Source organism: Trichoderma gamsii, assembly GCF_001481775.2.
Source record: "Trichoderma gamsii strain T6085 chromosome Unknown Scaffold_6.2, whole genome shotgun sequence".
In the NCBI taxonomy this organism is placed as follows: Eukaryota; Fungi; Ascomycota; class Sordariomycetes; order Hypocreales; family Hypocreaceae; genus Trichoderma; species Trichoderma gamsii.
In genome coordinates this window covers 998632-1017333 of record NW_020171343.1, presented here as the reverse complement: position 1 = coordinate 1017333, position 18702 = coordinate 998632, and the positions used below count along the sequence as shown (strand labels likewise).

Sequence of the window (18702 nt, the reverse complement as noted above, 5' to 3'; positions counted from 1 at the left end):
TCAGAACTGTGTCATTGAGCTTTTAATTGCTTCCAGGTTTGGAGTCTCCACTACTGCTAGCAGACGACGCCGGTCCTGGTCTGTGTGTGCCCGTATTACTGCTCGCCCACAAACGACAAGCACACACCACAGTACCAATATCCGACACTCAAACTTGGCGCAGCTCGTGGCCTTTGACGGCGCCTAGCTCGGCTTCCGCACAATGTACGTCGTCGTACATACAGGCACGGGTAGAATAGAGGCCATCGACTGCATGCGAGTTCCATATTTTAGTAACACCATATACATACATGTAGGCATTGGCGGCTGCAGGTAACCTGCTGCTGGCACCATTTAGCCTCAAGCTTACACGTAAACGGGAGGTACCTGTCTAGGCCGTCTTGGGGATCGATCGAAATCTCTCTATCCCCCTGCTCCTTTTTTTTTCTTACTCCTAGTGTCTGTCTCTTTTGCTTTTCCTTTTTCTCTCTCCTAGAGAGCAGAGCTGATGTCTATCTGCATCCGCGTCAACTGATACCAGCATTACACAGCGCTAACTAACTACACGCCCCCATTAGAACTGAGTCCCCGACAGGCCTCTTGTCGTCTAGTTCCGCTCTATTACTGCCTCCATTCACCTCTTTGCTCTGCTTTCAGTCCTCATATATCCGCCGATGCGACCCTCCAGCTCCAGCTCCCGCTTCCGCCAGCCGGAGCAAGGTTCACTTGCCTCTCTACCTAGTTCCTCCCTACCTTTGGAACTATCTCCTGTTCGTACAAGCCCCGGTCTTTGGGAGATAGACTCAGGTGCTGCCCAGGCGGTGGCCTCGGCTTCGCCATTGTAGGTCCATTAACGCGCCATCAGGGCATACGCCTCATACGACTCTTTTCCCCCTTCTTCGGATCGGCAGCTGTTAGTTCTATTTTTCTGCCGCTTTGGGATCTCGCTTCCTTGCTTGTGTGCATCCGGGATTTATCCCCACGCAGAGTTGGGGGTGAACCTTGAGCCACAGCTTGGAGAAACTCTCTGGGCCTGTTCTCGACACGTCAATCACTTTACTACGGTTCCCGATATCGTTGGGCTATGGCCAGCTGACTCCCCGATAGCATGGATTCCCTACATTCGTTCCTTGCTAGGGTGTGTCCGCAAGTGCGAGGGCATCAACACACCACTTGCTCTTGTGTGGATCCTGGCTCTTTGCTTTTTTTTGTTGTTCATTTTTTCCCTCTGACTTTTATGTAAATTGTCAATTTTGAGTTTCCTGCCCACAATTAGACCCTCGTTTGCCTGATGTTGTGCCTGAAAGCTCCGAGTATAAAGTTCAAGCCATTGCCTCTTCTAAAATGGACTCAACCTCTTAAACAAGTCAGAGTGAGCACTTCGTCGTCCAGAAGAAGGTTGAGAACTCCCAAGACGTCTCATGTATCACATTGCTGTTTATACTTTTGTTTGAAATATCATCTTCTCGTCTAATTCCATCTCCATATCTTGGATTGCCGGTATAAGCTTATACCACACAAGGACTGATACTGTCCAAAATGCAAATCTCTACAACCATGTCTGAGGCCCTCAAGTCAAGATCTTTTCCCTCGTCACCACAGCTGGCAACGGACACTGAGCCAACGTCACCTGTTTCGTCAAACTCTTCCCTACATAGTGACGTTTCTTCAGTTATCATTGTTGGTGCGGGAAACTTCGGTGCTGCCACCGCTCTTAGCCTCGCTAAGAAGGGAGGTATCAAGGTCACTATTGTTGATACCGCCCCCTACCCGAACCCCAGAGCCGCCTCACACGATATCAACAAGATCGTGCGGGATGATTACCCAGACAAGCTCTACATGCAGATGCTCATGAAGGCTATGCCCATGTGGCGTGCCGACAAGCTCTACAGCCCCTGGTACCACGAGGTTGGCATGCTAAGAGCCGATGCATCCGACTTTGGCGAAAAGAGCATTGCGTCTTACAAGGCTGCCGGTGTTGCCAACGACGCAGAGTTCTTATCGGTTGACGAAGTGCGGAAACGCTGGAACGGGGTTTATGCTACAGCACGCTTCGGTACCTTGGACAAGATCTTGTTCAACCCCACAGTGGGGTATGCGGAAGCAGACAAGGCTCTGGAGGCCGTTATGCAAGCTGCGGTGGACTTGGGGGTTGAGTACGTCGTGGGCGAGATGAAGTCTCTCGATCTCGGCCCCAACGGCCAGTGCGTGGGGATCGAGCTCGCCAACGGCCAGACCCTGCGAGCCGACAAGACCTTGCTTTGCACCGGTGCCAGGACAGGCTCTCTCCTGGTCCAGAGCGCTCCTGAGAACAAGAATCTCCATATTGGTGACCGACTGGTTGCAACAGGTGCCATCAGCTTCTGCTCCAAACTACATGGCGAGCAGAAGGAAAAGTTTGCCGGTGTCCCTGTGCTGAAGAACTGCCTCCCAGAAGTTAAAGGTGCGTTTTTATCGAGAATTGCCAATAACCTTCCCTCCCCTCCTCCCGTTCTCCACTTCCTAGGATAGGAAACCGGGATACAAGGATTACACTCCTGGGCCCATGGATATCCTATTCACACGAGCGCGGGAAACATCTGCTGACCATACAAATGCAGGCGAGGGCATGTCAATCCTTAAAGATGGCACCATAAAGTTCAACTGTGATATGTGCTTTACCAACTACGTCAACAACCCCATCACCGGCGAGAAGATGTCAATGGCTCCCGAGGTGTCAGCCTACAACACGTGGACGGGCCCAGACTTTGTGCCCTTCTTCAAAGAGCGTGCCAGGATGACATTTGATGGTTTGTATGGCAAGGAAGTCGAAAATCTCTCCATTGAGTCATACCGTATCTGCTGGTAAGCATCACATTTTCCGCCGCAGTCCTTCGCAAGTACATGTATTTACACAAAAGTCTTCCAGGGATGCCTCTACACCGACTCATGATTTCCTCATCACGCCTCACCCTCACTCTGATGGCTTATACGTGGCTACTGGCGGCTCGTTTCACGGTTGGAAATTCTTGCCAGTGATTGGCGACTACATCGCGGACATGCTACATGGCCTCCTTGGTGCGGACTATGCGGACCGCTGGGCGTGGGATCAGAAAGGCGGTGATGGACGCTCTGCCAATCCGACCTATCAAGTTGTCGGAGACTTACAGCAATGGATTTCGTAGGCGGTACGAACAAGTACAGGAAACCGGTGGTGGAAAACACGCAGTTAGATTTAGACAGAGCCCGGCAGGGTACAAGAAATGCCGGTGGGCTTAGACAGGGTTAGCGGCATAGGGAATGGGTATAAGTTAATGGATATACGGTATACACGAGTGTTTACATCCTTGTTGTAGTCACTGCTTTTGATATGTTATCTGTTCCATCTTGACGAATTTCCTAAACCAACGGTAGGCGTTGATATACGATCGAGACATAATTCGCCAAAGCGGCATTGAGACGGCGGGTTGGGCTGCAGCCAGGATCGCATGCCGCACCGAAGACCCGGCGCAAATTTCGATGCTGAGAATATGCCAGGTTGCTATGAATCGGCGGCGGCGATTGGATCTAAACACTTTGTAATTTTCACGAATATGCATGGATGATGACTTTGGCTAGGCCCAAATGGGCGGCGCTATTGGATGCCTTTTCTTTTTTGTCGTCTGATACTGATTATTCCGCATGATGTCGTCAATCGACGGCCTTTCTGTTGGTAGGCGTTCAAAAAGCGTCGGGTAGATGTTTTGCGGCCGTCCAAAGCGCCCGGTCGTCTGGAGCGAAGGAACCTCCTTGCCCCATAACGGGGTGTTGCGTTTGTCTTTTTTTGGGACTATTGTCTCAGAGTAGGCCGTCTGTCGAGGCTTGGTCATGGAGCTTTGATAGCAGTGCTAAAAGCGAGAACGAATCAAGACATCCAGATGCTGTGCTGCAGGCAGAATTGCTTTTTAAAAGTAGCTCCAAGTGCTTTTAGGCTTGGTACTTGCGAGCTGATATATCTGCTAAAGTCAGGGGTATCTAGTTCGTTCAGTGACATCAGGCTGTTCAATCGATGCCGTCTCACTTAAAGATTGCATCAAGCACTGTTGTGAGATTTGATGAAGCTAATTGGCGTTATACCCATCAGCTACCCATTAGTAGTAGCAATTGTTCGATGTGTGTTCTATGTGACCTTTTCTAAAATCGTAAAAATTGGTTTTGTCTACAGGTGCGCTGCTTACCCTTGGCGCCACCGTAGATGTGACATGAATAATGGCACATGGGTTTTGGTATTGCTAGCGCTACGCTACAAGACGTGACTTATTACCATTATCTCACTATCATATCTTCATTGTGAGCGGGGGAGCAACGGTGGCTCTCATTCATATTCCGCAAGAGGAAATGAGATTTCAGTTAAGCGACGAGCTGAAAAGTCGTACGGAAATGAGTGTAACGGTATATCACTGCCATACAGATATTGCGACTCAGCATAGGTGTTTAGTGTGGCATTGGTGGGAGCAAGGGTGTTTGACGATCGCGTTTAGTTTTTCTCTTTCCTTTTTATACTGACCAGGCGTGACCTTTATTGATTTACCGCAGACTTTTGCAATTGGCCGTTCCATCTATCACCTCCTCACGGTGGATTTTTTTCTAACCGCTTTGCCTCGCTACCACCATGGACTGCTACCTGAGCCAGGCGATGCCAAAAGGTAGCTTGATAATGAAACATGTCCTACTTAACACTGGTATAAAGTGAAAACCAGTTACGAAACCGTGGCTGTTCTTCACAAGCTACTTGAATAGAAATGTTGACCAGTTTGACAACGCCTACTGAAGTTACAATACTCTGGGCTCAACGCAAACACAGTTGCAGAGCAAAGGTTAATGTGCGTATTAATACGTTGCTGGGATATGTGTGTGCGTAAAATCAAGGATGTTTTGGACAATTTGCAGATTTTCAGCTTTGACGGGTGACGTACAAGGATGCCGACATTCCAACAACCCTGAAAAATACGGAGGTGGCTCCGGCAATAAGCGCAGTGTTATTGGCTGCATTGCTTTGTAGCCTGTTAACTCGATGTATCATTCCAGGCAACTTTGACACCCTGCTGTTTCTTTCGTGGAGTAATTTCACTAACAAGACCTCTTTTGAAAGATATTTCCGTCGCTTGTAGCATGTGTGCTAGCTTCTGTATCACTCATGCCCCAGCTTCGAAATATGTATGCATCTGCTAGTTCTAGTGTAAGATATACGCGTGCAAAAGCAACAGTAAAGAAAGTATACGATTTCACTTTGCAAGGCTCTGGGCAGCGTTAATGTAACATAGCAAAAGAGAGTATGAATCGAACTGCATGGAAAGTCGAAGCACGCTTACGTATATGCACAGTGGCACATCTCCGCGGAATTGTTGAAACCTGAGAAACGAAGCACAAGCCCAGTGCCGAGAAGAGGCAACAAGACTTGCGCGTAAATTAATTTATACAGGAGAAATCAGCCCCCAAATTAAACATGGTTCTCGGAAACTAGGCAAATTGAGACCTAGATGTTTGGCAGGGGCAGCATCAACAGGGTGAAACAAGTAGCGTAAGTTTGAACAAATAAGGCAGGTATCCTACCACCTATCTGCAAGGAGCAGTATATATACGTACTATAATTATACTCGATGACAGCCAAAATTCACAAAATAAGCATGATACAGTATTACAAAAGCTGTCTCTTTTCTCTTTATACGTTCACACCATCCAATATTGTTGTATTGGATTCCTGTCTTGGATTGTTGTCTCGGGCTGTTATCTCGGTTTGTTGTCTCATCGGCTACAGCATCGCTGCTACTACGACTCAACCAAGGCGTGGGTCTGTGCTCCCGCTTGATATGTTCCGCATACTCAGATAACGAATAATAAACATATTTTGAAGTAGCCTCGCTGGAATCCAAGCTAGAATGCTTCCATAGACCAACCTGTCAGAGTACATACAATATGCACGGAACGGCCAGATGACATATCACATCCTCCCGGGATCCTGATGTTCAAATAGACGAACAATACGTCATGCTTAAGCACTATACTCTACTGTAGTACTATAGCCCGTTGTACTATTTTGTTTCCCGCTGCAGCCACAGAATACCCAGACACTTCAATTCAGCTGGACAAGGGTCATTTATACCAAGCAAGGGCGTGAGCATCATCATATTACGAGTAGTATTGGCTGTTTTTCCGGGTACTGGTTCTAAAATTCAGGGAGGTCTCAAGACTAGAGGCCAAGGATACGCCCCCTTACTTATCGACCGAAGCACTATGGGCGGGCATACCCGACACATGGATGAGGAGTGTGTTTAGAAACACACATCGGTACATGCATGTCACTTGTAGGGTTTCACTTTGATCCATTACTTTCACTGATTGCCACAATCGCTATCTCCACTTCCTTAAATCTTGATATACAGCTATCTGTGGTTCCTACGTTTGCTTCAATTTCACAAAGCACATATTCGAGTATAACCTGGGAATGATTATCCCAATATAGGACCTTGGGTAGATCAAAAGCACACTCAAATATAGGATACAAATAGGATATATATATATATATTCGCAAAAGTAGCTAGAATTAACCGCAAGGTACTGTAACATAAAGAAAGCCTTTCACCGTGTGGCCACGCATAGCCCGTCCCGTCCCGTCCACGATCCAAGCCAATCAAGCCGACGCAAGGATCAAGGATCACCGACAGCACACCGCTTCAAGTCACCGATAACACGGCCACTGCAGTACCGTAATGATAGGCTGAGGATCTTTGAACAGTTTTCAGCTCGTGCCCAACCGGCGTCAATTGTGGATCTTGAAGGTGTAGAATACAGAACTCATGGAGGAGGGGTGTGGCGGCTCGATACATGACAGCCATCCGGAAAAAGGGAGACTGTCGTGGACTTTCCGGCTTCTTTCCCTTCCTTGGCAGACAGAGGGCCGAGACCTTTCGTGTGGATTAGGACCATCAGTTGAAGGGGCTGAAGAGGCAAATTGCGTCGGATTTGTAGCTAGCCTCAAATGAAACACCAGTGAAATGCGTATCTAGACAAGTAGAGAATCATTCGATTTTCTTTGGGGGGCTGATATATAAAACACTAGTTCTTATAAGGCCAACCAAATGAGATATAGTTGCAGGGCTAATTTATGAGGCAGTCGGTCTGGAGTGGTCCTGTGGTTTAGTGTATTACTATTCAGCTTCCGATCTCATCGTGATCAGATCGGTCGGGAGATCGCCCGTAGCAACTCCACGTTTTGGGCATTGAAGTGGGTAAGGCGCTACCCTAGAGAGATTGCGATCTCTGGTTTATGAATCGAACTCTGAAAAGTACTGTCTCCTTGTTGTCCGGGATCTCATGGAGAAGTAGCAAATGCCTGTGAGGCAGACAGTGTTGTGTTTAGTCCGCAAATAGATGGGCAGTTTACGAGCTTCAAATGCACATCATTTTACGCCTAAGATATGATGTTATAGTGTTTTAGAAGGCTCATTTTACGCTTGGATGAAGCAATGTACTCATTGAAAAGGCCATATAGAATAGAGTGGTGCTTTTTTCATAAAATGCGACGATATATAAGTCATTGCACTTTGAAACAGAATGCATAAACTCAGACAATGTGCAAGCCTGGCCTGAATTATTCTTGATTTATAATAAGGCGGATGGCTGAAAAGGAGGCGCAGTTGACAAAGCCAGCTAGTTGAAACTCTGAGCTACCCATGTAAACTGAGTATGTAATTGGCTTTCAGTTCCCCTGAGCTAATAATTGCGAGCCTCTTTAGAATTTTAGTAGCAAGCGTGCTACAAGTGAGACAATGCCGTCGAGAAAATTAGTAGGGAAGCGGATCTGGGGTTCAACTTAAGAGCGTGCAGCAATTCAATGTCGCGCATTGGAACTATATACCCTGTACTACTATGACGCATGTCAACAACTGGCAAAGAATGATAGTATACTCCGCAGACATGTTATCATTAAAGATAGCATCGCTAGAATTTAAGCACTTTCTCCATCGCTAGCAGAAAGGCTAAGCAGCGCCCAAGTGCTTACCTCCTATCTGCGGCAATAAGTCGATGGCGTGCGAGCGCCTGAGATTCGCGCCATGGAATTTGGGTGTCTCAACGACTGGCCACGGGCGGCCTTGTCTGCCTTATTAATGGAACCAATCGCGCAATAAACGTTTTGGCTGACGAGGACGCGTCTCGTGTGTATGTCATGCTGGCCCTGGATGGCATGGGATCTCCGGGATGACAGAGTACATTGCCTCTCTAGCTTTATCAGCGCCGTAAATATGGCTCTGGGTAGCAATGGGTGTTGTTGACAATCCGAACAGGCCGTTGGGCAGTAGAGCGTTCCTTTTTGCGTTTTTGTGCCTGATAAGAAGAGAATGAAAAGAAAAGGCCATTCTTTCTTTTATTTACTTTGCTCGCTATAATATCTACTCAAGCTCAACTTTCAAGCCCACTGCGGTGACAAAGCATACACCATGGCTGGCCATGATAGCAGCGACGATATAGGAGAGCGGCAACCACTGCTTCAAGCTTCTCCAAGTCCCTTACCTGCGGGACCTGATGACAACAAATATGATACGACAGCGACGTTGAGCGAAACAGAGAATGCCGGCGGCGAGATTCAGCCATCACGAGCTATCGAAGACGATGTGCTACCAGAGACATCTGCCCTAGGCCGAACACTAAGCTGGCAGAGCGCCTACATTATTGTGATATCTAGAGTCATCGGTAGCGGCATCTTTGCCACACCTGGAGCTATTCTGCAGCAAGTTGGAAGCCCTGGACTGTCACTATTACTATGGATTGTTGGCACGCTTGTTGCAGCTGCTGGTCTGTCCGTATCCCTCGAGTATGGATGCATGCTGCCGCGGTCTGGAGGCATGAAGGTCTACCTTGAATTCACATATAGATACCCACGGTTCTTTGCAACTACATTAGTCGCCATCAACGCGGTATTCCTCGGGTTTACATCCAGCAACTGCATCATCTTCAGCCGCTACGTATTCTTTGCTTTTGGAGTGGAAAATGCAAGTGGCTGGGCAGCGAAATTAGTGGCCACTGCTCTGCTGGTGGTTGTGACGGCGACTCACGGGCTAGCTCCCAAGGCGGGCATCAAGATACAGGATTTCCTCGGCTGGGTCAAGATTGGCATCGTCATCTTCATGATTTTCTCTGGCCTCTACGTCGTACTTTTCCGGCCGACACTAGATACCTCATCGGGCGGCAACCCCTTGTCATGGGATCACCTGTGGGATGACAGTGTTTGGAACTGGGGCGTCATTTCGACGGGGTTATTCAAAGTGTTCTACTCTTATGCTGGACTGGACAACATCAGCAACGTGCTGAACGAGGTTAAAGATCCCGTACGGACCCTGCGTTCCGTAACGTTGACTGCACTGGTTACATCTTGCGCCATGTACACACTCATCAACATCGCGTACTTCATCGTGATTCCTGTTGATGAAATCAAGGGAAGCGGAGAACTCATTGCGGCGCTCTTCTTTCGGCGTGTTTTTGGTGAGCAAGTGGGTAAAACTATTTTGCCCCTGGCTGTTGCTCTCTGTGCGGTGGGAAATGTTTTTGTTGTCGCATTTGCAATGGTAAGCTTTGACGAGTTCTTGTTCTATTCTTAAGTCATCACATAAAGAAGCCTGTTTGCTGTGGAGGCCCTTTAGCTAACTCGTATCATCATTAGGCCCGATTAAAGCAGGAGATTGCCAGGCAGGGCTTTCTGCCTTACTCAGAAATCCTGGCATCTACAAAGCCCTTCAATTCGCCTTTAGGAGGCCTTATGGTCAACTTTGTCCCCTCATTATTGGTCATTGTGTTACCACCAACTTCAGAAGCATTCTCCTTCATCCTCGACGTGGAAGGCTATCCAGGTCAAGTCTTTAGCCTTGCTTTGGGCGTTGGTCTTATTTGGTTGCGATTCAAGCGGCCTGACTTGAAACGGCCTTATAAAGCATGGCTATTTACCATTGTAGCTCGAGCTCTCTTGAGCTTTGCACTTCTTGCGGCGCCATTCTTCCCTCCGAAAGACAGACCCTCCGGAGGACTTTGGTACGCAACTTATGCAGTGGTGGGGATGAGCACGTAAGTCAAGTTCTCAGTTCAATACCAAAAAACTATATGGAAACTAATACTCTATACTAGGATTGTGGCCGGTGTTCTATACTGGTACGTCTGGACGATTCTTTTGCCCAAGTGGAGAGGCTACACGCTGGAAGAAGAGACGGAAGTTCTTGGTGACGGGACGGCTATTACACGACTCGTGCACAAATACGACTGAATTAGCCATATCTTCGCTTATCTCGGGAATTGTAGATGGGTGTATATTAGAGGAGAAGTTTCAGTTCCCATATTTTTGGGTTTAAGACTATAAGCTGAGCCCAAGATCTAGAGCTGTGTCATGGCAGGCCAGAGCAGCTGTTTTTCACTATCGAATAGCATTGATTAACCGAAAGATGTATGTCTGCAAATTATGAAACGAATGAAATTTGGTACAAAATGAGTAGTGTAGATGCAAACTCAGCTGCTTTCTCATTAAACCGATGATCTCCGATGATCCCATCCATCATCCTTCCATCACATAGGTTTGTAAGACGAGCTGTAGTACGTAAGCTTTGGAAGAACTAGAATTTGTAATACCATGTTGATATCACTTATTTCGCTTAAACTCTATTTGACACATCACATCTACCCTATTTCCGAGATCTGGCAGCTGTCCGACGCTCTTACGCCTCGATCGGGTCGAACGATGAATGTAAAGTTCACAATACGGATTTCAAATCAAGTTACCTCGGACCAGACAATTGAGGGGAAAACGTTGCAACTAATCTTGATTATGAAACAGTGCTTCGATTGCGTTGGATAAGTAGGATCTCATTGGGTGATCATTTGCCTTGATAAATGGCCGTCAAAAATGACGTGCTCGCGGGGAATGTGTAGACCTAGACGTAACCCCGTGCAATGCAACTATATAGGACACGCGGACCCAGAAACTGCTGTAAATTTCTATAACGCACACATACGTCCTTACAATTCGGGGATTAAAAAATCTCCTGATTTCAACTATCTTGTAAAAGCCAAACTGAAAAGAAGGCAATAAGAAACAATGGCAGCAGCAGCGGTTCAGAGCCTCTCCGCCAGCTCTGGCTTTGGCTCCGTCCAAGGAGTTCAGTTCCAGCCACTTCTTGATCAAAAGAATGTTCAGCAAAAGATTCCAAAACACGACGTAGATACTATTCTTTACTTTCACAAAGATAATGAAGACGGCTCTCCTCCTGCTCCCCAGTACGCTGGGCAGGCTGCATCATTTAATGAGCGACCGACTGAGGAGCACAAAGTGACCATCAGAGATGTTGCGGGCCAAGAGGATAAGTACACGCTTGACAAGTCTGGATTCCAGTTTCACCGCCATGCTTCAGTCGAGAAGGACTTTGCGGACGATGATCATATCAAGGCACATTACTACCCAGAGACGGAACAGCTTCTCAAGGACGTGTGAGTATCTCTTCCACCTCCTTTTCGTTCCCTTTTCTTTCTACATGTTCTAACTTTTGTTTTTTTAAAGAACTGGAGCGTCCAAAATCTTCATTTTCGATCATACCATCCGCCGCCCTCTCCCCAGCGACGTTGCTGGCGCAACCTCTAGCGTTCTCCGTGGCCCTGTCAATCGCGTCCACATTGATCAGTCTTACAGCGCAGCTCTCTCTCGTGTTCCATTTCACCTTCCCGAGGAAGCAGATGAGCTTTTGAAAGGACGTGTTCAGCTGATTAACGTCTGGCGGCCGATCCGACAGATCCAACGAGATCCGCTGGCCGTTGCTGAAGCACACTCGGTAGCAGAAGAGGACCTCGTGCCTGTGGCATTGATCTATCCTAACCGCAAAGGAGAGACTCTTGGCGTGAGGCATAATGATGCACAGAGGTGGTTCTACAAATCTGGATTGACTCCTGAGGAGGTCCTCTTGATCAAGTGTTTTGACAGCAAGACGGATGGAAGAGCTAGACGGGTGCCACATACCGCATTTGTGGACTCAAGTGCTGCTGCCGATTTGCCAGCGCGAGAGAGTATTGAGGTTCGAGCTCTGGTGTTCCATCCGGATGATAGAGAGTAAATGTGGAGATGGAGATGAGTGAAATGCGGTATTGTCTGACGCTCATTGCATGCAATTGATATAACAACCAGACTGGAAATTTGCATAACATGTATGAACAAGCATGTATAGTAATTGCGCTGATTCTTTTGAAAATATACAAACTGATTATCTTTGTGTGTATCTATGGATATATTCTCCGAATTGGAGTGACGGCTGGAAAGCTGTACAAGTGCTCATGCACGAAAATCCCGATCCCACACAAAGCGCAACCAACAACATCTACCGAGGTGTACATTCAATAAAGTCGAAGTGTGCGCATTTTGAGCCAAATAAGAAGCAAGTCGAGATTCTATTCCAAGTTAAATCAATCTGGTCGATACAAGTGTCCAAGTATCCCTTTCCTTGTGAAACCGCCATTCGTGGCTTGCACTACTTCCTTACTGTGCATTCCATGTACCCGTTAGGTTGATAGCAAAGACTGTACGTATAGTTTACCGTTAGGAAGAGTCTTTCCCTTTCTCCACCTATTTACCTAGGTAGTAGCTCAAGGCCGGGCCATTGAAAGTATATTCGTCATACTTGGATTGCTTGGAATGCATGGAAAGTTTCTCCTCTTCTATATGGATTACTTACACTTTAATGGGCGAAGTGTAATTCTGTATAGCTGTTTCAGGGAGTATTTAAGTCGCTCGTGGCCCCAAGGAAGTAGAGCTTCGTTTGATCTATTTTTTCTTTCTGTCTTTTTTGCTGATTATATATGGATGCACAATCTTGGCAAGAGGTGCCTGATGACACCAGCACCGAAGATTGTCCTACACCCACAACAACCCACTCTACCGTTTCTAAATCTATGCCACAAAGAGTGCCACTAAGAGGGAAAGACATGCAGAAAAATAAAGACAGCTCTCACATAGAACTTCAACCTAGAGACAAAGTACCACTTTTGATTCGAACTCGACAAAAACCGCATCTCTACCTCACTCTTTGTTTCGGAGAGCTGATGTTCTTACCTTATCCAAAGGCTGGGAGCTACTGGAAGTGTGTCAAGAAAGACGGCTGGTTTGGCCTTCTCAACACTGTCTCGGGCAGGTTTATTAGTCACGACGACAATGGCCAGATTTACGCGAAGCATCTTCATCTTACACCCCACGAATATTTCACAGACTGTAGAGACCCGAATGGTGGCTATGTACTAAAGCAGTTAAAGATCTCTACCAATGAACTAATGGAAGTGGCGATCTCGCAAGATAAGATGTCATTGGTCCACGAGAAGAGAGGGGGGGGGACGGCCTGGGATTTCATTGAAACCAAATACATTAGACACTATGCATGGCTTCAGTGCCCCGGTCTGCAGCCTGAGAAGTTCCAATTTTTAACAGCCTAGTTTGCCTCTAATATTGCCAAATAATTTATATACGGGAATAACATAAACAACTACCTATATAGTATACCTATGCTGAGCGTCAAACACAGAGCCAATGTTAAAGCAGGAAAAAGACATTACTATCGCACTACGGCAGTTTGTTAGGAAACTACATCTTGTTCCGTATTGTTGTTTTGACTAAGGATATTGGGTCCTACAATTAGTCCATACCGAAGATGGGCAGCAGCGGACTCCTTTAGTCGCTAGATTGATTCCATCTCAGAATGCGAGAGATGATTATGTTTAGAACAAGCTCTGGATGAAGTAAGTCTGGGCTGAGATAGAGCTGGTTTAGGCGGAGGACTGGCGGTCAAGGAAAGAAAGGGCAAAGGACCGTCAGTGGCTTGACTTTTTCGGCGCTACTTTGCAAGGGTATGTGCCATTGAGAGTTTGTACTGTATCAGTTACACCTGATTAATCAACGGTCATGGTTTCTGTTCAAGATTGACGATCGCGGAAGTGGTCATTTCGGTTTTGTTGTACAATGAGAGACCAAGCGCTCATTTCCTGTGAGGGCCTATGTAAGAGTGGCACAGCTAATGGAACGAAAAATTACCTATAGCCATTACTTTCTCATCGAGAAAAAATAAGCATGAGCATCATTTAATTGACTGTCAGTTAAAATAGTGATACATTAGCCAAACAAATATCCATGTTTTTCCTTTCTGAAATGAGGAAGGTGGCAAGTGGTAGGAAAACACTGGCAAGGAGCCGTGGGTTAGAAACTTTTTTGTTCTAGATCAATTATCGGCTGCTGTTCTATTGCTCGGTATAAAGTCCATACTCAGTAGGTATCTGCTGTAGCATCATACGACCTTCCTCGTGTAATTGCTGTGCACGGCTCAATATTGGAGAGGGAGGTAAGTACTTATCCATAGCTTCGTAACGCCCTGTTGTGTTTAGACTATCAATATACAATTTAAACTAAAACATAAACCATTTTATATATCAGGGAAAAAGATATTACATTGCGGACATATATAGATCTCTGTGGGAAAGTCAGCCTTGGTAATAATAAAGCGGTTTTAGACTTCGCCCACTGTGAATTCCCGTACTTAAAAACGGCCCTTTAGTTTCCTCACCTTGACCCCAGGCTACGCTATTAAAAGTATATTAGCTTAACTTTAGATTGCTTGGAATGCATGGAAAGCTTCTCCTCTCCTATATGAACCACTTAGATTGTAGCAGGCAACTTGTAACTGTATAGGTACCCATTGTCGAAACTTATTTAAATCTCTCTTCGGATGTAGAGTTTCGTAGAGTATTCTTAACATATATTCACCTCGACAATGGACGGACAATCCTGGCAAGAAGTACCTGATTATACCAGCATCAGCGCTTCGGAAAACAATGATACCACACCTATGGATACTCTTTCAATTGCATCTACGGCTATACCTTTGAGGGGGAGAGAAACGTTCCAAGACAACCCCCAGGCCCGATCCATTTTCGCCGCACAAGCATTGGAGATTCAACCTGTGAACCAACGGATTGAAAATAGACACCTCATGATCCGAACTCGAGAAGAGCCGCACCTCTACCTTGGCCTTTACTACGGAGACTTGAAATTATCACTCAGACCTGAACCCGGTAGTGACTGGTACTGTGAGAGGAAAGGCGGCTGGTATGGCTTCTGCAACACCATCTCTGGCACGTACCTTGGTCACGGCGCCGCGAACACAGCTTTCGCGGGCACAATTTGCGCGGCGCAGCGTTTCCTTTCGCCCAGCGGGTATTTTACGGTAGATAGGAACGCAACTGGCGGCTGCATTCTACATATATTCAGTCCAAATACTAATGATCTATTGCAAGTGTCTGTCTCGGAAGACAAACAATTCTTATTACCACGGAACAGAGGGGGGATGGCCTGGGAATTCGTTGGATCCACGTAACTTCAGGTAGCCTTCATCATTTGTGCGTCTCCGATACGGAGCTGGAGAGTTTGCGATGAATTTTAAAACGTTAATATTACTCTAGTTGTGACACATAAATTGATTGCGGAAATTAAATATTACAACTTTCAATTGTAATAGAACTCGTTCTATCAAGTGCAAGGTCAATGTGAGCGGCAAAAAGGCCAGAAATTCAGATTCGACGAAAGCTGAAATACAGCTATTCCTACATTCAAGCTGTTCTTTGACGGGGGTGAGGGGTCAACACCGGTATATACATCGACTTTGTATCCAAATCACGTCAAGCCTAATCACCACATATGCTCTTACGATGAAGTGCCACATGATCTTGGGAGACGATACAAGGTAGAGAGTATGGCTGTAGTATCTCCCATATGCCAATTTCTTCGCATCATGTCACCTTTTGCAGCTTCATAGTCTCTCCCGGATTTAGCTTCCTTCTCTCAGGCAATGACGCTCAATGGTGTACTGCAATTCCACGAGCGGCTCGCCACACACAGCTTCGATGTAGCATCTCCATGGCCTTGCCCGTGTCTTTCGTCTCAAAGTAAATGGCAACAAGCTATCTAAGACAAGACGTCATTGATGTCTTGTTTAGGAATTTAGGTGCGCTTTGCTGTTACGGCATGTTAGATCGTTAAGGCTGTGAAGGCTCGAAATGTCAGTAAGTGGCTTAGCCATCACGGCACTACTTTGCAAGAGTGTGTGCAATTGAGTTTGTACTGTATTAGTTACACCTGAGATTCAATGGTTGTAGTTTTAATCCAATATTAATGATCGTGGAAATGGCCATTTCAATATCTTGTTGTATCATCGCTCTTGATCTGAGAGAGGTGAAAAGCTGTATGTGACCAAATTCTGCTGTTGTGGCATTGAAAACTTGCCCGCCATAAGGGCCATACTGCAGTACCGTGCTACGGTTCAATGCTCGAAGTACATCCCCAGGTACATATATATAGCAAGTAAGGCATGACAACACTCGTCTTGCCGCCTATTAGCAAGGTAGTATCAATCCCAAAATATGAATGGCTTTACACTACATCAAGGGAAAATGCATCACATTGCGGCCGAAACAGTTCTCTGTGGGAAAGTCAGCCTAAAAACAAAGCAGCTTTAGACCTCACGCACTATATTAGTCCGCAGAACCGGTGCGTGTACCTGAGCGATATCATTAGCTGCGAATCTCCCGTTCCTGGACTGTCCCCAGCCATCTTATTTTTAGCTACCAGCAAAAACTGAGAGACGAAGACAGCAGCAATGCCAGCCACCCAGAAAGCGAAAATCGGCATACCGCCCTCTAACATCAGCAATGGCAGCCCCTCCTCGCCCACTACAAGTTTGCAGTCATAACGCGCGCACTTGCATGTACAGGAGTTGTCGCATCGCATCGGCCGTTGACCACAGCCGTAGCACTGACTGATCCTCTTTTCCTTCCTCTCCTTCTTTTCATCTGTCACTTTTTATCCTTCTTTGAGCATTCTTCATAAGCGGTGAGCGTCGATAGTCTCTACGGGAGCATCCTGGTTCACGCCTCACCATCCCCTCCATCGACCGACGCACATGCAAGGGGACGACTGATTCGACCGACATTCCTCAGCGAGTCTCATCAATCAGTGCTCGACACGCTTCATCCACATCCGCGCCCGCAGTGGGGGCTTGGGCTCTTACACAGCAGCTGGTTGGGCGCTCAAGCAGGCCCTGAGGGGGAACCCGCATCGAGGACCCGGCATCCGACAGGGCGGTAGGGGCAGTTGATCGCCTCTGTTCTGTTCTAGTGCTCGGACGGGGGCATTGTCTTGCGTACTGCCTTGTGTCGGTAGTGCCTATTGCAGAGGACTACTTACACGTCTGCGAGATACGGCACATCAGACGGTCTGTGGGTGGCCTGCCGAAAGAAGAAGAACAAAGAAGCACAAGAGAAGCTCCACACCGCATCACCTATCGGAACCAACAAGACCCAGATCCGGTCAGCTGTGGCCCCTTGGAGTTTTCTCCTGCCCTCTAGCTATATACGCAGACCGGTCTTCCTCGACATTGTTCTACGCAGACGACCAGAAAACACTTCCCACTATAGTTATTGATTGCTCGAATCTTGTCGAAATCAAACAACATCCTACTACTAGCCTCGACACACGATTCGAAAACCAACTGAACAAAGGAATTCGGGGAATTGATTCAATACTTCTAAGGAACGTTAGAGCTATAAGTGGCGGCGAAGGACAATAACGACGGGAGCGAGTGCAAGCTAGACGGACTAGTACTGCTACAGCCATCATGATGGCGGGATCGCGCTCAATGCTGAGCGGCACCTCTGTCGTCTATGAGCGCAAGGTGGTGACCACTCATATTCGAACTTACAATTGGCCGCCTTTGCAGCTCAACTTCTGGATCTTCATCATGCTGCTATGCTCTAGCACCATCATGGGCGTCTTTGGCAACTTCATCCAGATCCAGAACCAACTCGAGCTGCCAATTCCATGGTATGTGTTTATGATCTTCTTCCTCGTTCATTAGGTGAAGTAGTTGAAAGCTAACAGCAGCGTGGCACAGGTACTTTCCCTACTACATCACAGTCAGCGCCATTGCGATCTTATTCATATTCGGCATCTTCTGGTTGATTGCTCAACGCCGGCTGCTGCCTGCCATCGTCATGATCGGCGCCTTTATGCTCTTCGTCATGTGGCTCGTGGGTCTCATCGTTGTATCTCTCGAGCTATGGGGACCAAACGGATCTATTGAGGATACTTGTGATATGAATGTCTTCAACCAGGATCCCAAGGGCAGGACGCAGGAGACGCTGGCGTGGCTGCAGCAAAAGATGATCTGTCAGTGCTGGGACTTGGTTTTTGCCATGGCCTTGACGGGAGCCATCTTTCTGTTCTGGGTGATGATTATGGCTTACCAGGTCTTTGCCAGGTCATAATTCTCATGACGACTGGAGAACGAAAGAGATGGAAGGCAAGTGAAATAATAAGGCCGACTTTCTTGTTCGGAAGAATCAAGCTTCCATAGCTTGAACTCTCAGCTGCAAGAAGTGGCCAATAACGGAATCGAATACTCGAAGATACAGCCACAAGGCTGGACGAATCATCGGGAAGGACCGACGATACAATCTTATGACATATTGACGCGCTGGTTAGGCTTATCTGAATGTTTGATGTTTGACGATGTTTCCAAAACGTTTACATGCATTATGAGCGGGCGTTGGAATTTCTTGTTTGGCTGGAACGTTTGGTTTGCGTTCAGGGTCTATTGTTTACAAATGGGTAATATTATTAGGTATGTAGCGATAATAGAGAGGCAG

General features: G+C 46.9%; 4 protein-coding genes across 4 annotated transcripts; all 4 read left to right on the top strand.

Moving 5' to 3' along the window:
• Positions 1–1518: 1518 nt before the first annotated feature.
• On the top strand, positions 1519–3143 carry TGAM01_v202617 (hypothetical protein; the record flags this gene model as incomplete). Its single annotated transcript, XM_018805060.1, has 3 exons — positions 1519–2422; positions 2580–2823; positions 2888–3143. The coding sequence occupies 3 exons, from the start codon at positions 1519–1521 to the stop codon at positions 3141–3143; spliced, it is 1404 nt and encodes a 467-aa protein (XP_018661784.1).
• A 5292-nt stretch (positions 3144–8435) lies between these two features.
• On the top strand, positions 8436–10249 carry TGAM01_v202616 (methionine permease; the record flags this gene model as incomplete). Its single annotated transcript, XM_018805059.1, has 3 exons — positions 8436–9560; positions 9656–10053; positions 10114–10249. The coding sequence occupies 3 exons, from the start codon at positions 8436–8438 to the stop codon at positions 10247–10249; spliced, it is 1659 nt and encodes a 552-aa protein (XP_018661783.1).
• An 825-nt stretch (positions 10250–11074) lies between these two features.
• Positions 11075–12080, top strand: TGAM01_v202615 (hypothetical protein; the record flags this gene model as incomplete). Its single annotated transcript, XM_018805058.1, has 2 exons — positions 11075–11463; positions 11534–12080. The coding sequence occupies 2 exons, from the start codon at positions 11075–11077 to the stop codon at positions 12078–12080; spliced, it is 936 nt and encodes a 311-aa protein (XP_018661782.1).
• Positions 12081–17672: 5592 nt separating this feature from the next.
• TGAM01_v202614 (hypothetical protein) lies at positions 17673–18321 on the top strand (the record flags this gene model as incomplete). Its single annotated transcript, XM_018805057.1, has 2 exons — positions 17673–17878; positions 17949–18321. 2 exons carry the CDS (start codon positions 17673–17675, stop codon positions 18319–18321), a joined length of 579 nt encoding a protein of 192 aa, XP_018661781.1.
• Between the last annotated feature and the right edge of the window lie 381 nt (positions 18322–18702).